Source organism: Ochotona curzoniae, unplaced genomic scaffold (assembly GCF_017591425.1).
Source record: "Ochotona curzoniae isolate NIBS_2020 unplaced genomic scaffold, NIBS_Ocur_1.0 scaffold_3208, whole genome shotgun sequence".
In the NCBI taxonomy this organism is placed as follows: domain Eukaryota; kingdom Metazoa; phylum Chordata; class Mammalia; order Lagomorpha; family Ochotonidae; genus Ochotona; species Ochotona curzoniae.
The window spans coordinates 1,392,858-1,411,175 of record NW_024467106.1 but is presented as its reverse complement, the minus strand read 5'-3'; the positions used below and the strand labels follow the sequence as shown (position 1 = coordinate 1,411,175).

The 18,318-nt window shown below is 67.1% G+C and overlaps 1 protein-coding gene across 1 annotated transcript in view; it reads left to right on the top strand.

The window, feature by feature from the left end:
- COL5A1 (collagen type V alpha 1 chain) overlaps positions 1–18,318 on the top strand; it is a 69,090-nt gene that overhangs the window by 41,334 nt on the left and 9,438 nt on the right. The window contains exons 32-59 of the mRNA XM_040963355.1: positions 1,196–1,249; positions 2,625–2,669; positions 2,770–2,823; positions 3,216–3,260; positions 3,595–3,648; positions 4,155–4,208; positions 6,432–6,485; positions 6,866–6,973; positions 7,866–7,955; positions 8,043–8,096; positions 8,885–8,992; positions 9,257–9,364; positions 10,016–10,069; positions 11,171–11,224; positions 11,315–11,422; positions 11,612–11,665; positions 11,753–11,860; positions 12,699–12,752; positions 13,397–13,504; positions 13,908–13,961; positions 14,152–14,205; positions 14,899–14,952; positions 15,457–15,510; positions 15,911–16,018; positions 16,089–16,142; positions 16,221–16,274; positions 16,922–17,029; positions 17,724–17,777. Of these exons, the coding sequence (XP_040819289.1) occupies positions 1,196–1,249; positions 2,625–2,669; positions 2,770–2,823; positions 3,216–3,260; positions 3,595–3,648; positions 4,155–4,208; positions 6,432–6,485; positions 6,866–6,973; positions 7,866–7,955; positions 8,043–8,096; positions 8,885–8,992; positions 9,257–9,364; positions 10,016–10,069; positions 11,171–11,224; positions 11,315–11,422; positions 11,612–11,665; positions 11,753–11,860; positions 12,699–12,752; positions 13,397–13,504; positions 13,908–13,961; positions 14,152–14,205; positions 14,899–14,952; positions 15,457–15,510; positions 15,911–16,018; positions 16,089–16,142; positions 16,221–16,274; positions 16,922–17,029; positions 17,724–17,777 (1,962 nt within the window). The remainder of the gene's footprint in view (positions 1–1,195; positions 1,250–2,624; positions 2,670–2,769; positions 2,824–3,215; positions 3,261–3,594; positions 3,649–4,154; positions 4,209–6,431; positions 6,486–6,865; positions 6,974–7,865; positions 7,956–8,042; positions 8,097–8,884; positions 8,993–9,256; positions 9,365–10,015; positions 10,070–11,170; positions 11,225–11,314; positions 11,423–11,611; positions 11,666–11,752; positions 11,861–12,698; positions 12,753–13,396; positions 13,505–13,907; positions 13,962–14,151; positions 14,206–14,898; positions 14,953–15,456; positions 15,511–15,910; positions 16,019–16,088; positions 16,143–16,220; positions 16,275–16,921; positions 17,030–17,723; positions 17,778–18,318) is intronic.

Below are 18,318 nucleotides of genomic sequence, written 5' to 3'. Positions count from 1 at the left end.
GCGGGGGCTTGGGGGAGGTGGATCAGGCTGGAAACTCAGTTCTGGAAGCTTCTTGGAGAGGGGCAGGCAGTGAAGCTGTCGGGCACAGTGACCCCGTTTCTCAGCCAATCCGTCGCCTGCACTCCACAGATTAGCAGATGGGCCCGAGTATGTGGGTGGCCTGAGCTCCGTCCCCTTGAGAAATGCAAGCCTTGGGGATTTGTAAATGCTTGGCGGGTCAGAATTTGGGGCGTCGGGGAGCCGTGTCGGAGACAGCACCAGTGCCCCGGGTCTCCGGGGAGCACATAGCAGGGATTGGAAACACGTGTCTGGCCATGGGCACCCGTAGACTCCTGAGAGCCGTGCCCTGGGCACCTGGCTGGCACGCACTGCTGGCGGCACGCTACAGTACGTTACTGAGGGATGTCCTGGGAAGGTAGCCAGCCAAGGCGACAGAGCTGGGCGTGTGCAGCCCGGGCACATCTTCTGTTCCCTCCCTGCCAGACGCCGGCCAGCGTTTTGTGGCTGTGGGGATGTGGGCGGACGGTGTGGGCACCGTGCAGGGCCGTGATGAAGATTTATATTGGGAATCTGAAGTGCTTGGGAGGCGTTGGGTAGAGTGCTAAGTGGGTGAAGAGGGGACAGTGAGAGCAGATGGAGGGGCGTGGGGGCTGGGGGGCGTGGGGGCTGAGGGGTGGGGGATGGGGGCTGAGGGGTGGGGGATGGGGGCGTGGAGGTTGGGGGGTGGGGGAATGGGGGTGTGGGGGCTGGGGGGCGTGGAGGCTGGGGGGTGGGGGATGGGGGCGTGGGGGCTGGGGGGTGGGGGGTGGGGGTGTGGGGGCTGGGGGGCGTGGAGGCTGGGGGGTGGGGGATGGGGGCGTGGGGGCTGGGGGGCGTGGGGGCTGAGGGGTGGGGGATGGGGGCGTGGAGGCTGGGGGGTGGGGGCTGGGGGGCGTGGAGGCTGGGGGGTGTGGGGGCTGGGGGGCGTGGAGGCTGGGGGGTGGGGGAATGGGGGTGTGGGGGCTGGGGGGCGTGGAGGCTGGGGGGTAGGGGATGGGGGTGTGGGGGCTGGGGGGCGTGGGGTCTGGGAGCATGGCGGTTGGGGGCGTGGGGTCTGGGGGCAGGTGTTAGTAGAGAGTGGGCAGTGGATCTGCCCGGAAGCTGTGACTGGCACGGACAGTGTGCCCCATGGCCCTTGCCCACTTCTCTTTTCCAGGGCTCCATCGGATTCCCCGGCTTCCCTGGTGCCAATGGCGAGAAGGGCGGCAGGGTGAGCATGGCTAGGCTCTGGTCGGGGCATTCTCGGTGGTGGCGTATGGCACTCATGGGCTGGCCCACACCCTGGCTGCACGTTCCCTGCTACCCCGAGACCTGGCTCACACGGCCCGGACCCCACAGCCCTGGCCCCACAGCCCTGGCCCACACGGCCCTGACCCCACAGTCCTGGCCCCACAGCCCTGGCCCACACGGCCCGGACCCCACAGTCCTGGCCCCACAGCCCTGGCCCACATGGCCCTCGCCCCACGGCCCTGGCCCACATGGCCCTGACCCAACAACCCTGGCCCCATGGCCCTGACCCCACAGTCCTGGCCCCACGGCCCTGACCCCACAGCCTGGCCCCCAAGGCCCTGGCAAGGACCATCATGGAACTGGGGGCTGAGCTGGCTCATCCACAGGTGCACAGGGCCTGAGGCTACCTGTGTCAGACCTGTCCCAGGCAGGGCGTCAGCCTGTGTGTGTCTGTGCCTGTGTGTGTGTGTGTGTGTGTGTGTGTGTGTGTGTGTGTGTGTGTGTGTGAGATCGGCAGATCTGTGTGGGACACGTGATGCTGACTTGGGGTGAGGTGAGTGGACCTGGTGGCCACGGCTCAGCCTCACAGGGCGGAGGACCGGGCAGATGGTCAGCCTGTGCCCAGCAGGTGCTGTCCTGAGCTCCCTGCACAAGGAGCCAGAGGATAGGGCCCTGTGGGCACTGTGAATGACATCAGGGCCCTGTGGGCGCTGGGCACCATGAATGACCTCAATGCCGGGGGCAGCGGGATACTCAGGGGAGCAGTGACATGGAGCTGACCGCACAGGAGGCCCCGTGGGGACACGGCCAGGCCAGGCATCTCCCACCGCAGAAGCCGGGCTGGGACCCTTCCCCGCCCGCTGATCGGCTGCGTTGTCCTCTGATGACATCACCACCTCAGAAAGAACAGTTGCGCTGGGTTCTGTTTGTGTCAGAAACGCAGAGACAGACGGATCCGGGGAGCAGGCTGCCACCCCACCGGCGTGCCTTAATACAAAGTTACGAGTGTGCTGGCGCAGAGGCTGTTAAAAATTTAATGACCAATATTCATCTCTGTGGCCAAACTAAATTATGTATGAACGGGGCGCACGGCTGCTCTCTGCCTGCGATAATGACTTCCCGCTGAGAGAGAGCGTGAGAGGAGGGAGGGGGATGCAGGCAGAGAGCCCCGTGAGCCAGTGCCTGGATTCGAGCCCCCGCGTGCAGGGCGCCAAGTGTGGGTGCCCCCGTGCCCCAAAATCTGTTCAATTTGAGATGAGGAGGGAAGCTGGCGTCCCTGCTTGCCCAGTCCCCTGCTCCCCTGTGTCCGGCTGGGCCTGTCAAGATGGGCTCACCAACCTCTTCTCTGATTTTAGGGGACACCTGGAAAGCCTGGACCACGGGGACAGCGAGGCCCGACGGTAACGGCCCCAGGGCGTGCGGACAGCAAGGACGTGGGCACGGGGAGGGCGGGTTCCGGGCGTCTCGAGGCCTTGACCCAGCTTGCTTCTCTCCGTCCAGGGTCCACGGGGTGAGAGAGGCCCACGGGGTATCACTGGGAAGCCCGGCCCCAAGGTATGCGCTCCACCCCCGAGGGTCCAGCGGGGGCCTCTGCCTCTGCTGCCCTCACTCCCCGTCGACTGCCAAGGCCCCTTGCTGAGGGCCTGGGTGCCCGGGCAGGTTGGGCAGTGAGGCCCCTTGCAAGGGCCGGGGTGCCCAGGAGGGCCAGGGTGCTTGGGCGGGTTGGGCAGCGAGGCCCCTTGCTGAGGGCCGGGGTGCCGGGAGGGCCGGGGCAGTGAGGCCCCTTGTTGAGGGCCAGGGTGCCTGGGAGGGTTAGGCAGTGAGGCCCCTTGTGAGGGCCTGGGTGCCCAGGAGGCCGGGGCAGCTCAGCAGGGCAGTGTGGTATGCCAGAGTGGTATGCCTGTGTTTCCTTTTGACAGCTTGAGTTTCTCCCCTTCTCTCCCCAGGGCACCTCTGGAGGCGACGGCCCAGCCGGCCCCCCAGGTGAACGGGTAAGCGTCCCTGGCCCAGGCCGTGGGGCACCTGTCCCCAGAACCCCTCTGTGTGACCCCCTGGGGTGGGCCCCACTGCAGGAGGCAGTTCTCCTGAGATCCTAACTTTAGGCGGCCTCCTTGGGGGGCATGTCCTGCCCCCTCTGCCAAGCCCCGGGCCTTGGGGGTCGTGATGGCACTGAGACTCGGAGAGCCGAGGCTGGATGCTGGAGCCCCACTGGCAGCTCCTGTTTGCCCCCGAGAGGCACGGGGTGGGCACAGTTGCGGGGAGCTTCAGGGCGCCCCCCCCCTCCAAAAAGGGGGCTTCTCCTCAGCCTGTGCCTTCTGTCCCCAGGGACCCAATGGACCCCAAGGACCCACAGGCTTTCCCGGGCCCAAGGGCCCCCCGGTAAGTGGTGTGCTCCTGTGTGTTGGGTGGCCAGAGATTCCAGGGTGGGCATTTCCTGGGCACCTGCATTGCCCTATGTCCTCAGAGACTCCATGCAAGTCCTTTGCAGCAGCAGGGTGGAGAAAGGCATCCGGGTGGGTCACGGAATGGGGGGTTGGCAACCCTGGGCAGTGAGGGGCCTGCCACCACAGCCACTGCCACACGAGTGACCCCACGGCCTTCCCAACCGGGCACTCTGAGCACCCCAGGGATACTGTGTGACAGTGTCATAATTCCTGTTGTTGAAACGCGACAGAAACGCATCCCCTGGGGCAGCACCTGCCCAGCCCCCGCCGGGACACTCGGTTCTGTGGTCACTGTGCCCCGGCTTGCTGGGACAATTGCGTTTCTTGGACGCTGTTTCCAAGAGAAGGGGTCCCTCAGGAAGTGGCTGCCTCGGGGTGGCATCTGGTCCCCAAACAGGGGCATCTCGGGACACACCCTGTATCTTTGGGTTCTTCCCTCAGGGTCCCCCAGGCAAAGACGGGCTCCCAGGACACCCAGGACAGAGAGGCGAGACGGTGAGTGTCGTGGCTGGGGGAGATGGGGCAGGCCTGATGTGGCCTCGCCCTGTGGGCTCCTGCTCCCAGTAGGGTGGGGAGGCAGGGTGGGCCCAGTGCAGAGTGGCCGTGCCCTGCGATGGCGCTGGCAGGAGGCAGGGGCTGGCCCCTGCTGACCCTAGCAGCTGTGGTCCGAGGCCACTCTGTGACAGTCACTAAGATGCAGGTGGAGTCAGGCATGCCCCAGCCTTCTGCTGTGAGGGCAGGGGCAGTGAGTGCCCACCGGGGGGTGCAGCCGGGAGGCGACCCCACCTTCAGCCGCTGTGTGCAGGCAGCGCAATTCCAGGAGCAGACAGCAGGTTCATGCCCACCCCTGCCATGTTCACCCAGTTCCTTCTGGCCTTGGGGCTGTGGGCAGGGCATGTGGAGGACACTGCCTGCTTCCTGCTGCCAGAAGGCTGGCCCCCAGCTGGGCACACAGCCCGGGTGGCACAGGACACTGAAGGTGACAGAGACCTTTGGTGAGGTTAGCTGGGAGAAATGGTATTTATGGAAGTGTGGCCCCATCAGCCACTGGGGATGTGGTCCTGTGCCCTGAGGGCGTGTCCCAAGGAAGGACACACCTGTGACCTCATGGCACACCTGTGACCTCATGACACACCTGTGACCCCTGGGACACACCTGTGACCTGGGTTGAGTGCCCCCAGTGCAGCACTGGGGTTGTGCTCTGTCACCTCGCGGTGTGTGCCTGCTTCCAGCAGGCATAAAGCATGCCGACAGCATGGCCCCCGTTTTCCGGGCAGCCGTGCGCTCTGCGGCTGGCACTCCCCCCTGTGGCAGGTGAAGCAGGCGTTTGTTACTGTGCTGAACTTGGTCTTTGGTTGGTTGGGTTTTGTTGTTGTTTACTTGAACACCTTTGTCCCCTGGGCCTGCTGTGAGGGGCCCTGTTGGCCGACCCCACCCTGGGGTTCCCCGTAGCCTGCACCGGCTCCTTGTCCGTGGAGATGTTCCTCTCTGCACGAGGGGACCAGGCACGAGGCCTCACCCATGCGTGCCCCCTCCCTTTGACCGGGGAGCATGCGTTGCCAGCCACTTGTTGGCGCACCCAGCAGTGGCCCGGCTTGTGCACTGGCAGCCAGCTGCGGCCCTCCCAGTGGCCCACTGCAAGAGGACACAGCTCCAAGACCCCCCAGGAAGGAGCAAGAGTCTCCTTGCCCCTGTGAGTGGATGTCCTGCGGTGTAGACTTGAGGGTAGAAAGCTCGGGCCAAGACCGACGCCATCGCCCCCACTGCCACCACTGCCGCCCTGCGCAGCCCTGAGCCACACACGGAGGCCGCTGCCACCACTGCCGCCCTGCGCAGCCCTGAGCCACACACGGAGGCCGCTGCCACCACTGCCGCCCTGCGCAGCCCTGAGCCACACACGGAGGCCGCTGCCACCACTGCCGCCCTGCGCAGCCCTGAGCCACACACGGAGGCCGCTGCCACCACTGCCGCCCTGCGCAGCCCTGAGCCACACACGGAGGCCGCTGCCACCACTGCCGCCCTGCGCAGCCCTGAGCCACACACGGAGGCCGCTGGGCCTTCAGTGTCGTGAACAAAGCCAGACAGTAGCTGTGGCCAGTCCTGCCCCCGATCCGTCTGATACTCCTTGTCTGTGCCTGGGACTGCAGCCCCTGTGGATGCCAGATTTGCCCGTCACCACAAATGGCTTCAAGGAGAGGGCTCTCGGGTGGGCAGAGGCTGGGTCTGCTGCCATCTGGCTGGGTTGGGCAGAGGAGCGCGGGGCGAGGACCGTGTGTAAGCTCGGTCTCGCCACGTGGCTAGCCTGAGGCGGTGCCATATCCACTGGGGACACGCACACTGGAGTCCACACAGCAGCCCCGTGGAGGAGGGCAGCTGGGGGCCTAGCAGCTCTGATTCCTCACCCCCGTGCAGCCCACAGGAACGGGAAGTGAGGTCTGGGGCAGTGGGGGCAGGGTGGGGCCGAGCAGGCCGTCTGCTGAGACACCCCCGTCCGGAGGCCAGGGCCGAGCAGGCCGTCTGCTGAGACACCCCCGTCCGGAGGCCAGGGCCGAGCAGGCCGTCTGCTGAGACACCCCCATCCGGAGGCCGGGGCCGAGCAGGCCGTCTGCTGAGACACCCCCGTCCGGAGGCCGGGGCCGAGCAGGCCGTCTGCTGAGACACCCCCGTCCGGAGGCCGGGCCTCTTGGGCAGCCGCCTCACCGGACTCCTCTCTTACAGGGTTTCCAAGGCAAGACTGGCCCTCCAGGTCCCCCAGGCGTGGTCGGCCCCCAGGTGAGTCGCCGCAAGCCCGGGTTCCAGCGGTCACCAGGTGTCACCGGGGTCATTGCTCCCCATAAGGCTGCGAGTGTCCGTGCTGCCGAGGAGAGTCCTGGTTTGCAGTACTGGCTCCCCCAGGCTTAGTCCTGCAGTGCTAGTTCTGAGTACCTTCCTTATCCTTATGGGGTAATTTAGAATGGAGGACTCTCTGACACGTGGTTTGGAGACTGAGAAGGCCGCTGTAAGGTGACAGGGCCTCGGTGGGCAGCAGGGGGTGCTATAAGGTGGCACGGCCTCCTCCCCTGTCAGGAGCAGGTGCCTCGGTGGGCAGGGGAGGTACCCACTCTTGCGAGTCACCTGAGACCAGCGGGGACTGACGCTGCTTTTCCCTGCAGGGTCCCACAGGAGAGACGGGGCCCATGGGCGAGCGTGGCCACCCCGGGCCCCCCGGGCCCCCCGGGGAGCAGGGCCTCCCAGGCCTCGCGGGCAAAGAGGGGAGCAAGGTAAGGTCCCGGTGTGTCCCGTCGGGGCACAGCGCCTCCCGCCCTGCTCTCTGTGCCCCTGCCGCCAGCTGGGCGGCCGCCGTTTCAGGGGGTGAACCAGCAGAAAGATCTTTGTGTGACTGTGCCTTTCAAGTTAATAAACAAACCATAAAAAAAAATAGGAAAGCAGTAAGAAAAGGGCAAAGTGTGTGCGGTCAGCGTACATGCGTATCAGAGAATTTGAAAGGAATGAAAGCATGAACTGATTTGTGGTGCAAAAAGTAGTTTGAGACCCCCATGCAGCCTGCCACTGCCTGCCCTGTGCGGCCTGTCGCTGCCCCGTGCGGCCTGCCACTGCCTGCCCCGTGCGGCCTGTCGCTGCCCCCGTGCGGCCTGTCGCTGCCTGCCCCTAGCGGCCTGTCGCTGCCCCCGTGCAGCCTATCACTGCCTGCCCCGTGCTGGCGAGGCCCTTCTCCACGGGCGCGCTGCTGCCGTGCGTCGGAGGGAACTCATGCTTCCGACCCATTTCCCACTGACCTTCGTGAGCGTGAAGGTTTCCACTCACAAGGGCGGTCTCCACGTGGGCCATCATCGGGCCTGCTGCTGTGGGAGGGGCTGTGTGCTGCCCGTCGGGTCCTGAGCAAGGTCTGGGGAAAGCTCAGGGTTTGAAGCTGGCGCGGAATCCGTTGAGGAAACCCCCCGAGCTCCCCGGTCACCTGTCTCAAGGCGGAGCCGCAGGAGCCCCAGCAAGTGCGAGGGGCTGTGGGGTCAGCTCCCTGCAGCCCACCCTCGCTCTGGGGGCCCTGGTCCTCCACAGAGCGAGGTCAGAGGTCGCAGCTGCTCCCGGGGTGAGCCTGGCAAATGCCCAGGCCGGTGAGGGCCACTGGGGCTCAGCCATCATTGTTCCCTGCAGGGAGACCCAGGCCCTGCCGGCCTCCCTGGGAAGGACGGCCCCCCAGGACTCCGTGGCTTCCCTGGGGACCGTGGGCTTCCCGGCCCGGTGGTGAGTGGCTGACCTTGGGGGTGAGGGGTGGGGTAGGGAGCGAGGGTCATACCGGGTGCCCCCAAGCCACATCTGGCTGCTTTGCAGGGAGCTGTTGGACTGAAAGGCAGCGAAGGCCCCCCTGGCCCCCCAGGCCCAGCGGTGAGTGGAAGCCTTCGCCCCTTGCTTGCCCCAGGCCCACTCCGCGCGCACGACCAGCCGGGGCCTCAGCGGATGCTGATGGAGGAGGGGGCCATGGCTGTGAGGGGACAGGCTCCCTGAGCCAGTGGGGAGAACAGAGGGGCTGGGGGCTGAGGGAGGGGCTCCTGCTTCCTGCCAGGGGCTCTCAGGAGAAGGCCCAGGGGTCAGTGTGTGGCTCCGGCCAGGGCCAGCGTGGCAGGGTGGACATGGCTCCTGGCCCTGTAAGTGCATCCCAAAGCCAGCTGTCCGGTCAGATGTCCCTGTCCCTTCTGGCCCTAAGGGCCCTGTGGCTGCAGGTTGAGGGTGTTGTGTCCAGGCCAGGGGCTGCGGTCTGCCCTGGGCACATGGCCACCAAGTCCCTGCTCCTGGCTGACACTATACAAAAGGGGTCCCTTGCTCACTCCTGTCCTTCCCCGGGGTGGGGGCTGCAGGGCCAGGCGGCAGAGCCTGCAGTTTGGGGTGCCCAAGGATACTGGGGGCACTCGGGCATTCTGAACATTGCCCCTGAGAGCTGGGGAGGGTCAGCTAGGTCCCCCGCCCTCCCTGCAACCCACGGTTGGAGCATGGGTCGAGGACTCTGCCGGTTAACGCAGGGTCCTGCAGGAGCAGGTGACCCTGGGGACAGTGGTGCGGCCCCCCACTCCAGGAGGCATAGCGGGAGGGTGTGTGTTTGGACCAGATGAGATGGGATTGTACCCCAGGCCACGTGTCCTGTTCCTGGAATCACATTGCCCCCTGCCCCATTCCAGGGCTCTCCGGGCGAGCGGGGCCCCGCTGGTGCGGCTGGGCCCATCGGCATTCCAGGGAGGCCTGGGCCCCAGGGGCCTCCCGGGCCAGCTGGAGAGAAAGGGGCTCCTGTAAGTATCACCCGCCACGGGTCTGGGCTGGGTGTGGTCCGAGGGGGCACCATGGTGCCATGGCTGTGTCCGTGGGGCAAGTGGGGAGCTGGCCCAGTGCCCCAGCTGCTGGTCTTCGTGTACCCGTGGGTGCCCCCTGTGGGGTGCGCTGCACCTGTCCCAGCCCAGGCCTTGACCTGTCCATGGAAGGGTGCTCTGAATTGGGTTGTCCCCCTTGCTGGTCTGGGGGGCAGCGCTTGACAGGGACTCCCGTGTCCTCCCCAGGGTGAGAAAGGCCCACAAGGGCCTGCTGGCCGAGATGGCCTCCAGGGCCCCGTGGGGCTCCCTGGCCCTGCCGGACCTGTGGGCCCCCCTGGAGAAGATGGTGATAAGGTAAGGGGCCTGGACTAGGGGTAGCCGGGCCAGTGGGGAGGCTGGAGGGCTGTGCCGGGCCGGTGGGGAGGCCGGAGGGCTGTGCCCGGGCCAGTGGGGAGGCCGGAGGGCTGTGCCCGGGCCGGTGGGGGGGCCGGAGGGCTGTGCCCGGGCCAGTGGGGGGGCCGGAGGGCTGTGCCCGGGCCGGTGGGGGGGCCGGAGGGCTGTGCCCGGGCCGGGAGCTCAGCCCTGACAGCCAGGCGAGTAGCAGCAGCTGCTGGGGCCTCACAAAGCTGCTTGCTCCATGTGGATCCTAGTGGATCCTCCCTGGCGGATCCTCCTTAGCAGATCCTCCCTGGCAGATCCTCTCTGGTGGATCCTCCCTGGCGGACCCTCCCTGGCAGATCCTCCCTGGTGGATCCTCCTTAGCAGATCCTCCCTGGCGGACCCTCCCTGGCGGACCCTCCCTGGCGGACCCTCCCTGGCAGATCCCATATGGACCTCACTGCTGTTGCCACTTGGGGCATCCATGTCATTCTGGGAGCAGAATGATTGTCCCGGTGTCACCCCACACACTCCTCACTCCCCAGGCTGGCCAGGGGACCCTCCTCGTGGGCGGAGCTCCCCAGGGCCAGGCCTGTGCTCTGTCTGACCGTTCTCCTGTCTCTCCAGGGGGAGATTGGGGAGCCTGGACAGAAAGGAAGCAAGGGGGACAAAGGCGAACAGGTGAGCGGCCACTCAGGTAGACAGGGGGCGGGGCTTTTGGGAGGCGGGGCCTCGGGGTGGGGCCTTGGGTGGGGTCTCGGGGAGGCGGGGCCTGGGGAAGGTCGGGTGGTTGTGGAGTATGTGTGTGTATGGAGTGTGTGTGTGTATGGTGTGTGTGTGTGTGTGTGTGTGTGGAGGGTGTGTGTGTGTGTGTGTGTGTGTGTGTGTTTCTGTGGATGTATGTTTCTCCGTGTGGTGTGTATATGTGTGGAGGATGTGGGGTGTGTTTGTGTGGGTGTGTATGTGTGTGCACACGCGTGTGCACCAAGACATGTTAGGAAGCCCCTGGATGGGGAAGGCAAGGCTTGCTGCCAGCCACGCGCTGGACTCACGCGGTTTCCGGGGATCAGCGATTTTGAGCCGCACGGAGCATCAGTGCGGGGACCCCCCTTCGGCCCTCAGCCTGAGGCCCGGCAAGCGGCGAGGTCATGCTGCCCTTGAGCCTTCGGTTCTGCAGACTCAGCTGCCCGCTGGAGCTGACAGAGGCAGAATGTCCCAGGCCAGGCCACACCGCCTCAGCTCCCCCACCCCACCTTGCTGGCATTCCGCTCAGGCTCCCGGGGACCGCGAACCCTGCCTGGCCCCTGTAACTCCCGAGCAGTCGCAGCCCCGACTCTGTGCTGGCCTCCGGCTCTGGGGACGGGACACCTGTGCCCCTCTGGCTGTGCCCTGCCCCACATGCCTGTGTGCCTGGGAGCAGCCTGGGAGTGGGGTCCCGGCAGAACCCCGATGCCAGCACAGTGCTGCCCCTCACGGCACGTCAGGACCTCGTGGGCCCATTGGTGTTGTGTGGTGGGAGCCGAGGTGACACGCAGTGGCCTCTGGTGTAATAGTGAGGTTGCTGTCCCTCGGCTGGGCCCACTGCTCACCAGCCGAGGTGAGCCAGCAGCCAGCAGCCGTCCTGGGCCACAGTGTGGCTGGCACTGTTGCCCATGGCTTCCCGCCGAGTGCCACGCCAGAGCACAGGAGCCTGACCCTGGTGGGCACCCTGGGTGGGCTCCATCCGTCCAGGCGCACCTGAGCCTTAGAAGCCGACCCTCATCTCCACCGTGCTCCCCACAGGGACCTCCTGGACCAACAGGGCCTCAGGGCCCCATCGGACAGCCGGGCCCGTCGGTGAGTACATGTGACCAGAGAGCCCGGGAGCGGCACTACCTCGGGGTTCCCGGAACCGGCCTTCGCCACGGCGCTGCTCTGTCCCCACAGGGAGCTGATGGTGAGCCAGGGCCACGCGGCCAGCAGGGCCTCTTCGGGCAGAAAGGAGACGAGGGACCTCGAGGCTTCCCTGGGCCCCCCGGGCCCGTGGGGCTGCAGGTAACCCAGGTTCTGGGGAGAGAACGGGCGAGGCGGAGGGGACATGGAGCAGGTGGCTGGTGTGGCCGTGCCGCACGCCCCGCACTGCTGCCCAGCTCAGTGGGGATGGCCGCACATGGCAGGAGGTGTCAGCGGGCGTTTGCGGGCCATCTGGCGCCCACCACGCGGGGTGCCATGCTCTCTCTTTAGGGTCTGCCGGGACCTCCAGGCGAGAAGGGAGAAACGGGCGACGTGGGCCAAATGGTGAGTGTAGCCGTCAGGGCGGCCGGCCTGCGGGCGAGGGCTGTGCTGTGTCCTTCCTGGACTCAGTGGCCTTCCCTTCTCGCCTAGGGCCCTCCTGGTCCCCCTGGCCCCCGTGGACCCTCCGGAGCGCCAGGTGCTGACGGGCCACAAGGACCACCCGGCGGGATAGGGAACCCTGGCGCCGTGGGAGAGAAGGTGACGTAACCGCATGGGATCAGCATTGGAGGGGAAGGGGCGGCGTGCGTGTGCGTGTGTGTGTGCGTGTGCTGGGTCTCCGTGCGTGTGCACGTATGTGCGTGCTGAGCTGGGTTGCTCCTGGCCGATGAGTGTTCAGAATTGGAAGCTCTGTGACCTGTAACCAGGGACTGTGTGTGTGTTGTACTGTGCACACCTGGGTGTGTGCATGCTTCTGTCTGCGTGGTGGGAGTGATGGCGCCAAGGCCCGGCTGTGCGTGCTTCTGAAGGCACATGCGTCGGCTCCCGCCATGCAGCCGCGCCCTCCGCCCCTACCTGCGTCTCCAGGCTCTCATTCCGACGTGGGCCCGCGGCTGAGCCAAGCCCCCCCGACTGCTGCATGGGCCCTCAGCAGCACAGGGCAGGGCTCCAGGGCGAGCCACGGGCAGGGGCGCACGCCCAGCTGCAGGAGGCAGCCTCCCTGTGCCCCGCTGTGGGGCACCCGGCCCTGCTCCCCGCCTGCCCGCCTGCCCCCCTGCGGCCTTGTCCCTCCCTCCCCAGCCCCCGCCCAGCTGGCTGCTTGGTTGCACACTGAGGTCCCGTCTCAGGAACGCCCCCAACGGCGCCCTTGGCCACCCATGCCCCCTCCTGTGCTGACGTCTGAGGCTGCTCCCCTCCCCCACCATGAACACCTCATCCCTGCACAGCCGCTCTCCAGCCCTGGGCGCCCAGATGCGACCGCTGTCCCCTGCAGCCCCCGCCCACCGCCGTCCCCTGCAGCCCCCACCCACCGCCGTCCCCTGCAGCCCCCGCCCACCACCGACCCCTGCAACACTGACCACCCACCTTGCCTCCTCAGGGGGAGCCTGGCGAAGCTGGCGAGCCCGGCCTCCCGGGAGAAGGGGGCCCCCCGGTGAGTGAGTTGGCATGGGGGCGGGGAGGGACGTGACGGGGCGCAGGCCCAGAGCCCCGACTCTGCCTTGGCATTCCCATTCGTGAAATGGGCGCCCTGAGCCCTTTCAGCCAAGCTCGCAGAATATGTGAAAGAGGAAAACAGGACAGTGTGTGAGCTCATATGCGTGTGAGCAAGCCCTTGGCCTTGACCCCCGCAGCGAGGGCCGCTGCCGCGCTCCTGTGTGGCGTCCAGGCCTCCCCTGCTGCCCAGAAGCCGCAGGGCGAGGTTTTGAAGGCCCCTGGCAGGCGGACGAGGTTGACTGCATGCCAGCCTCGGGCCCAGCAGCGCCTGGCGGGGGGCTGGGGCTGGAGGCGAGGTCTCCAAGGCTTCTGGCCACGCTCTTGCCTGAGGACTGGGGAGGGAGGCTGGGGTGCCCCTCACTGCACCCCCTCTGATCCTGGAGTGGCTGTTCCTGTGCTGAGCTCAGCCTTAGCCATGCACAGCCCTGCAAACCCCCCGCCATTCGGAGCTGGCACTGGCACGTGCAGGCCTGACCCCAGCCCAGTGCCCACTCCCTGGGTGGGCAGGGGACTGGGAAGTGCCCCGCTGGCCTGGGGACCCCTGTCGACTCCAAGACCTGGACGCTGGCCTCTTCCTTCCAGGGCCCCAAGGGCGAGCGAGGGGAGAAGGGCGAGGCTGGCCCATCGGGTGCTGCTGGACCCCCTGGCCCCAAAGGCCCACCCGGGGATGACGGCCCCAAAGGCAGCCCGGTGAGTGGCTCTGGGCCACATCGTCCTGCCTGCTGCCCTTCCGGGGCTCAGCTGCTTCAGTGGAGTCACGAGGAAGGAGACGGCTTGGGTGGGGGGGTTGGTGTTCCCAGGCCAGGTGAGGCACACGCCTGCTCGTGCGTCTGAGCCTGCCAGGGTCGCACTTCTGCCAACCCTGAGTGTCGGGGGCCCTGCAGAAGTGCGTGCTGGAAGCCAGCAGTGCTGGGGGCTCAGTGGTTCTCTCAGCCCGGAGGTCCCGGGAGCAGGCAGGACCCTGACCCCTGCGTAACCGCCCGGCTGTGTGAGGATTCCTGGATGTTGAAATGTTCCAGAAATGGGGCTGGGCGGTGCCTGCTCCCGTGCTGCTGGTGACCCAGGCTGCCTCTCTCTCTTCCCCACCCACCAGGGCCCCGTCGGATTTCCTGGGGATCCCGGCCCCCCCGGAGAACCTGGCCCCGCGGTAGGTGCCCCGAGGCCACTGCCCAGTCGCTCTGCTTGGGGGACAGCATCCCTGACCCAAGGACCTGCTTTGAGGGAGGAGCCCCGTGTGCCAGCCGCAGGCCTGGGCTGCATGGGTGCTGGGGTGTGGGTGGCACCTGCCCGGGGGTGCCGACCAGGAAGCAGGACGGTGCGTGGTTTTGTCCCCCCAGGGTCAGGACGGCCCCCCTGGTGACAAAGGAGACGATGGTGAACCTGGACAGACGGTGAGCAACCACGGGACAGGACTGCGTCAAGGGTGCCGTGTGTGCCGGGCAGGGCCCTCACGGCGCTGGCTGCTGGCTGGGCCGGGGCCTGGGCCTCCCTCTGATAGCTGTGGAGCCTCATCCCACGAGGGTCTCCGCAGCTCCACACCCCCAAGGCCGCCAGACCCCGTCTGCCGTGAGCAGCATGCATTCACAGGCAGGCCACGTGGGAGTCCACCTGGCCTCTTGCTGCTTCTCCACATGACAGTGGCATGGCAGCCAGCACGAGGGACGGGGCGGGGGGAGCCCAAACCCAGCCCTGGGTCAGACCCCCCACCATGATCGCCCCCTCGGAGCCGGGGCTCATGTGAAGTGCGAGTGGGCGCTCGGCCCCCAGCCCCAAACCCAGGAGCCAGGCTGTGTCACCCGTTCAAGGAGACTCAAGTGCCAAGCAGGGCTCAGGGCTGCGAGCCCCGGGGCCAGATCCCCACAGCTGTCCCTGGCTCCGTCACTCCAGCCTGGGCACCGTGTTGTCCCCACTTCCGTGAAAGGGGCCGAGATCCCTTCCTGACAGTCAGGACTAGGAGGCCAGCCTGGAGGAGGGGGTCGGAGCTGTGGCGTGAGGATACCTGTGCCAGCCCAGGCCCAGCCGGCTCCCCCTTCCTGCCCCATCCAGTAACCGCAGGGCCCCTAATGTGCTTTGTCTGACCACAGGGATCCCCTGGCCCTACTGGTGAGCCTGGACCGTCGGGGCCTCCCGGAAAAAGGGTACGTCACCCACCCATGCCTGCTGGGCCCGGGTGCTCCGTGCAGGCTGACAGGGAGGGGCTGGCATCGCGGTGGGCTTAGCCCCTGGCCAGTGGTCAGCTCCCACACTGTGTGATGGCTCCAGCAGGGGCGGAGAAAGACCACCAAACTGGGACCCACCGCTGCCTTAGGCCAGCTTCCCTGGAGTCACAAGATGGAAGGGCATCCGTGTGTCTTGGGGCATCTGGCACCTGCTCGTTGCCAACGGGCACAACGGACAAGTGTGCTTGACAGCCTGGCAGTGTGATTGACAAGCCGGGCACATGATTTTAGCTGTGCACTGTCGCACAGGGAGCAAGAGGCCCTGCCTGGGGCCGGCGCGCCCAGGGCTGGTGTCCGTGCTGGCCGGCCCGGAGTGGCCCATGCCCTCTGCCCGCCCCCCGCATGAGGCCTGTGTTGTACCCTGAGCTCGCGGCTCTGGCCCCGGCGAGCCAAGCTTGCCACGTGTCCTCTCTCTTGTTCCAGGGTCCCCCCGGCCCCGCAGGCCCTGAAGGCAGACAGGGAGAGAAGGGTGCTAAGGTAAGAGGCTTTGCAGTTGGGCTCAGACCAGGGGGAGGGGCCCCATGCCAGTCCCAGAGGGGCGCTGGGCACAGCTCTGGTCCACCCCGGGATAGGCAGCGAGCCATGGCCGAGGGCACATGAACGGGAAGAGGTGTGTGGGCGCAGGAGCCGGGGAGCCAGCAGGGACCATGTGGGGCAGGGAAGACACCATCTTGTCACCAGGGGGGCACCGTTATCCTACCCTGGAGACCTTTATGCCACCCGCAGCCATGAGCACGTGGCATGGCGGAGGCTGCTGTGGCCTTCGGGGGCTGGGAGCCTCCATGCAACACACAGGATGAGGGCAGCCCCGTGCGGGGGCAGGTCTCAGGGTCTCCCCGGCTTCCGAGCCACCCACCCAGCCCTCGCCACCCCGCAGGGAGAAGCCGGCTTGGAAGGCCCTCCTGGGAAGACTGGCCCCATCGGCCCCCAGGGCGCCCCTGGGAAGCCGGGGCCCGACGGCCTGCGCGGGATCCCGGGCCCTGTGGTGAGTTGCGGGCCTGCGGAACAGGGTGGTGGTCTCATGGGACGTGGAACTCAGGGTCTCTTTCTTACAGGGTGAACAAGGTCTCCCGGGGTCACCAGGCCCTGACGGTCCCCCGGGCCCCATGGTGAGTGACAGTCCCCTGGGGATGGGGGCAGGTTTGTCCCCCGGGACTCCTCCCTGAGCCTTCTGCTTTCCCCCACAGGGCCCCCCCGGCCTCCCCGGCCTCAAAGGCGATTCTGGCCCCAAAGGTGAAAAGGTGAGACCACCGGTATCACAGACTGGCCAGGCCGTGGGTCTGTGGCTCTGGCTGGCAACATAGCTGCCCAGGGTGGGGGGACACAGGAAGCCACACCCCTGTCTCTGAGAGTCAGGAGACCCCAAGGTCCTGGCAGGATGGGCAGAGAGTCCTGGCCGACAGGCCCTGCCGCAGCACGCAGACCCCGGCGGCCCCAGCCGACGCCCTTCGCTCGCTCCGGCCGTGGCTTTCCCTCTGCCAGCAGCACGCCACGTGCTCCGGAGCCCAGCGTGCTTTCAAGGCAGTGGGTCCCCGCTTCTCTCACACTCTGGGGTGATGTTCTCCGCCCCGTGAGCGCAGACACCCCGAGGAGGGAGAGGAGGGTGAGGCGGGAGAGGAGGGTGAGGCGGGCTTTCCTTTGAGGAAAGAAGGTAGGGCTTGGACTTGCCCTCCGGAAAACCCGGAGATGAGCTGGAGCGAAGAGACAGACGTGTGCCCTGTCCTTGGCCAGCGCCTGTGCAGTCCCCACCCGCACCTGCTGCTCCCAGGGCTGGGGCGGCACGGACTGCCCCACCTGCCCTGGTTCCGGGGAGGTTTGGGGTGACTCAGCATCTTGCCGTCTGGCTGCCCCCCTTGCCTGCCTGCCTCACGACCCCTTCTCCCTGCAGGGTCATCCCGGCCTGATCGGGCTCATCGGACCTCCGGGGGAGCAGGGAGAGAAGGGTGACCGTGGTCTGCCCGGCCCCCAGGGCTCATCGGGTCCGAAAGGAGAGCAGGTGTGTGAGCAGGGTGCGGCTCAGGAGGGCGTCCTGGCACCCGAGAGCCCAGTGGGGCCCGCTCTGCAAGTGGGAGCTGTCAGCAGTGGTGGCGGGGAGCTAGGGCGGGACCCTGTGGCCCTCTGCAGCCCTGAGGGGGCACAGAGGTAGGCAGGGAGTTGGGGCAAGTCAGGCTGGGCATGCCCTGTCCTTAACCATCCTGTCTCATGGTGGCCCTGGTGTGGCCCAGGTGTGGCACAAGGCACCGTGTGCCTGCTGAGCCATGCCCCTTGCCACCATGCCTGGCCTGAGGCGAGCCAGGCAGAGTGGGGCTGGGCCAGAAAGCCTGTGGGGTCCCAGGCTGTGGGGGGTGGGCACCGGGGTGGGCTTAGCAGCATGCTGGAGGGGCCGACAGCAGGTCCCCAGCCCTGGAGGCCACGCCAGACAGGACAGGTGTGGGCAGGCCCACACGGCTCCCGTCCTCCGCATCAGGACACAGGTGCCACGAGCTGAGAACGAGAGGGACCCAGCCAGGGCAGGGCCGTTGGAGTGGTCAGCTGTGCTGTAAAGACAGCATTTGACCAGGGCTGGGCATGGCCCACAGTGGCCAGCCCATGGTCTGGGCAGCCAAGTGCAGGGGAGGGGCCGCCGGTCTGGCTGGAAGGAGCGTGCTGCAGCCAGGTCAAGCTCACCTGCTCCCTCTGTCCCTTCGCAGGGCATCACTGGTCCCTCAGGCCCCATCGGGCCGCCCGGCCCCCCTGGCCTGCCGGTATGTATCGGGGGGTGTTTCAGGGTCCCCCAGTCCTCCCTGGGAGAGCAGGGAGTCTGGAGGACACTGGAAGATGAAACCTCGAAGGCTGGTGGGGGGCAGGCAGAGAGCCCCGGTCTCTGGCACCCGAGCATTTGAGACTTTGGTCTGTAGACGGTCCCAGCTCTCTTGTCCCTGGGAGCAGGGCCCATCGGCCAGTAGGAGGAGCCGGGCCCTGGTCTCTGGGCTGCCAACCAGGGCACTTGCCAGCTACAGCCACGTCCCCAGGGCCCTGAGCCGTTACCTGTCCCAGCCCAGGGTCCGCCCCAAGGTGGCCCAAGGCTGCCTGCCTGCTGACGCCTGCCGTGGGCCACGGCTGGCGGGGCTGTCTCGTGGGCCCTGCTATCTCCCATGCACTGACTACTCACCTCGGGGAGCTGGGTCGTCCCTCCCGCCTGGGCAGGGTGTAGGCTCAGGGGGCAGGCCGAACTCCTCTGTCGGCTGTAGGTGGGCGGTGGTCCTGCCCAGCCCTCTTCCAATCCACCCCTACACATAGGCCAGG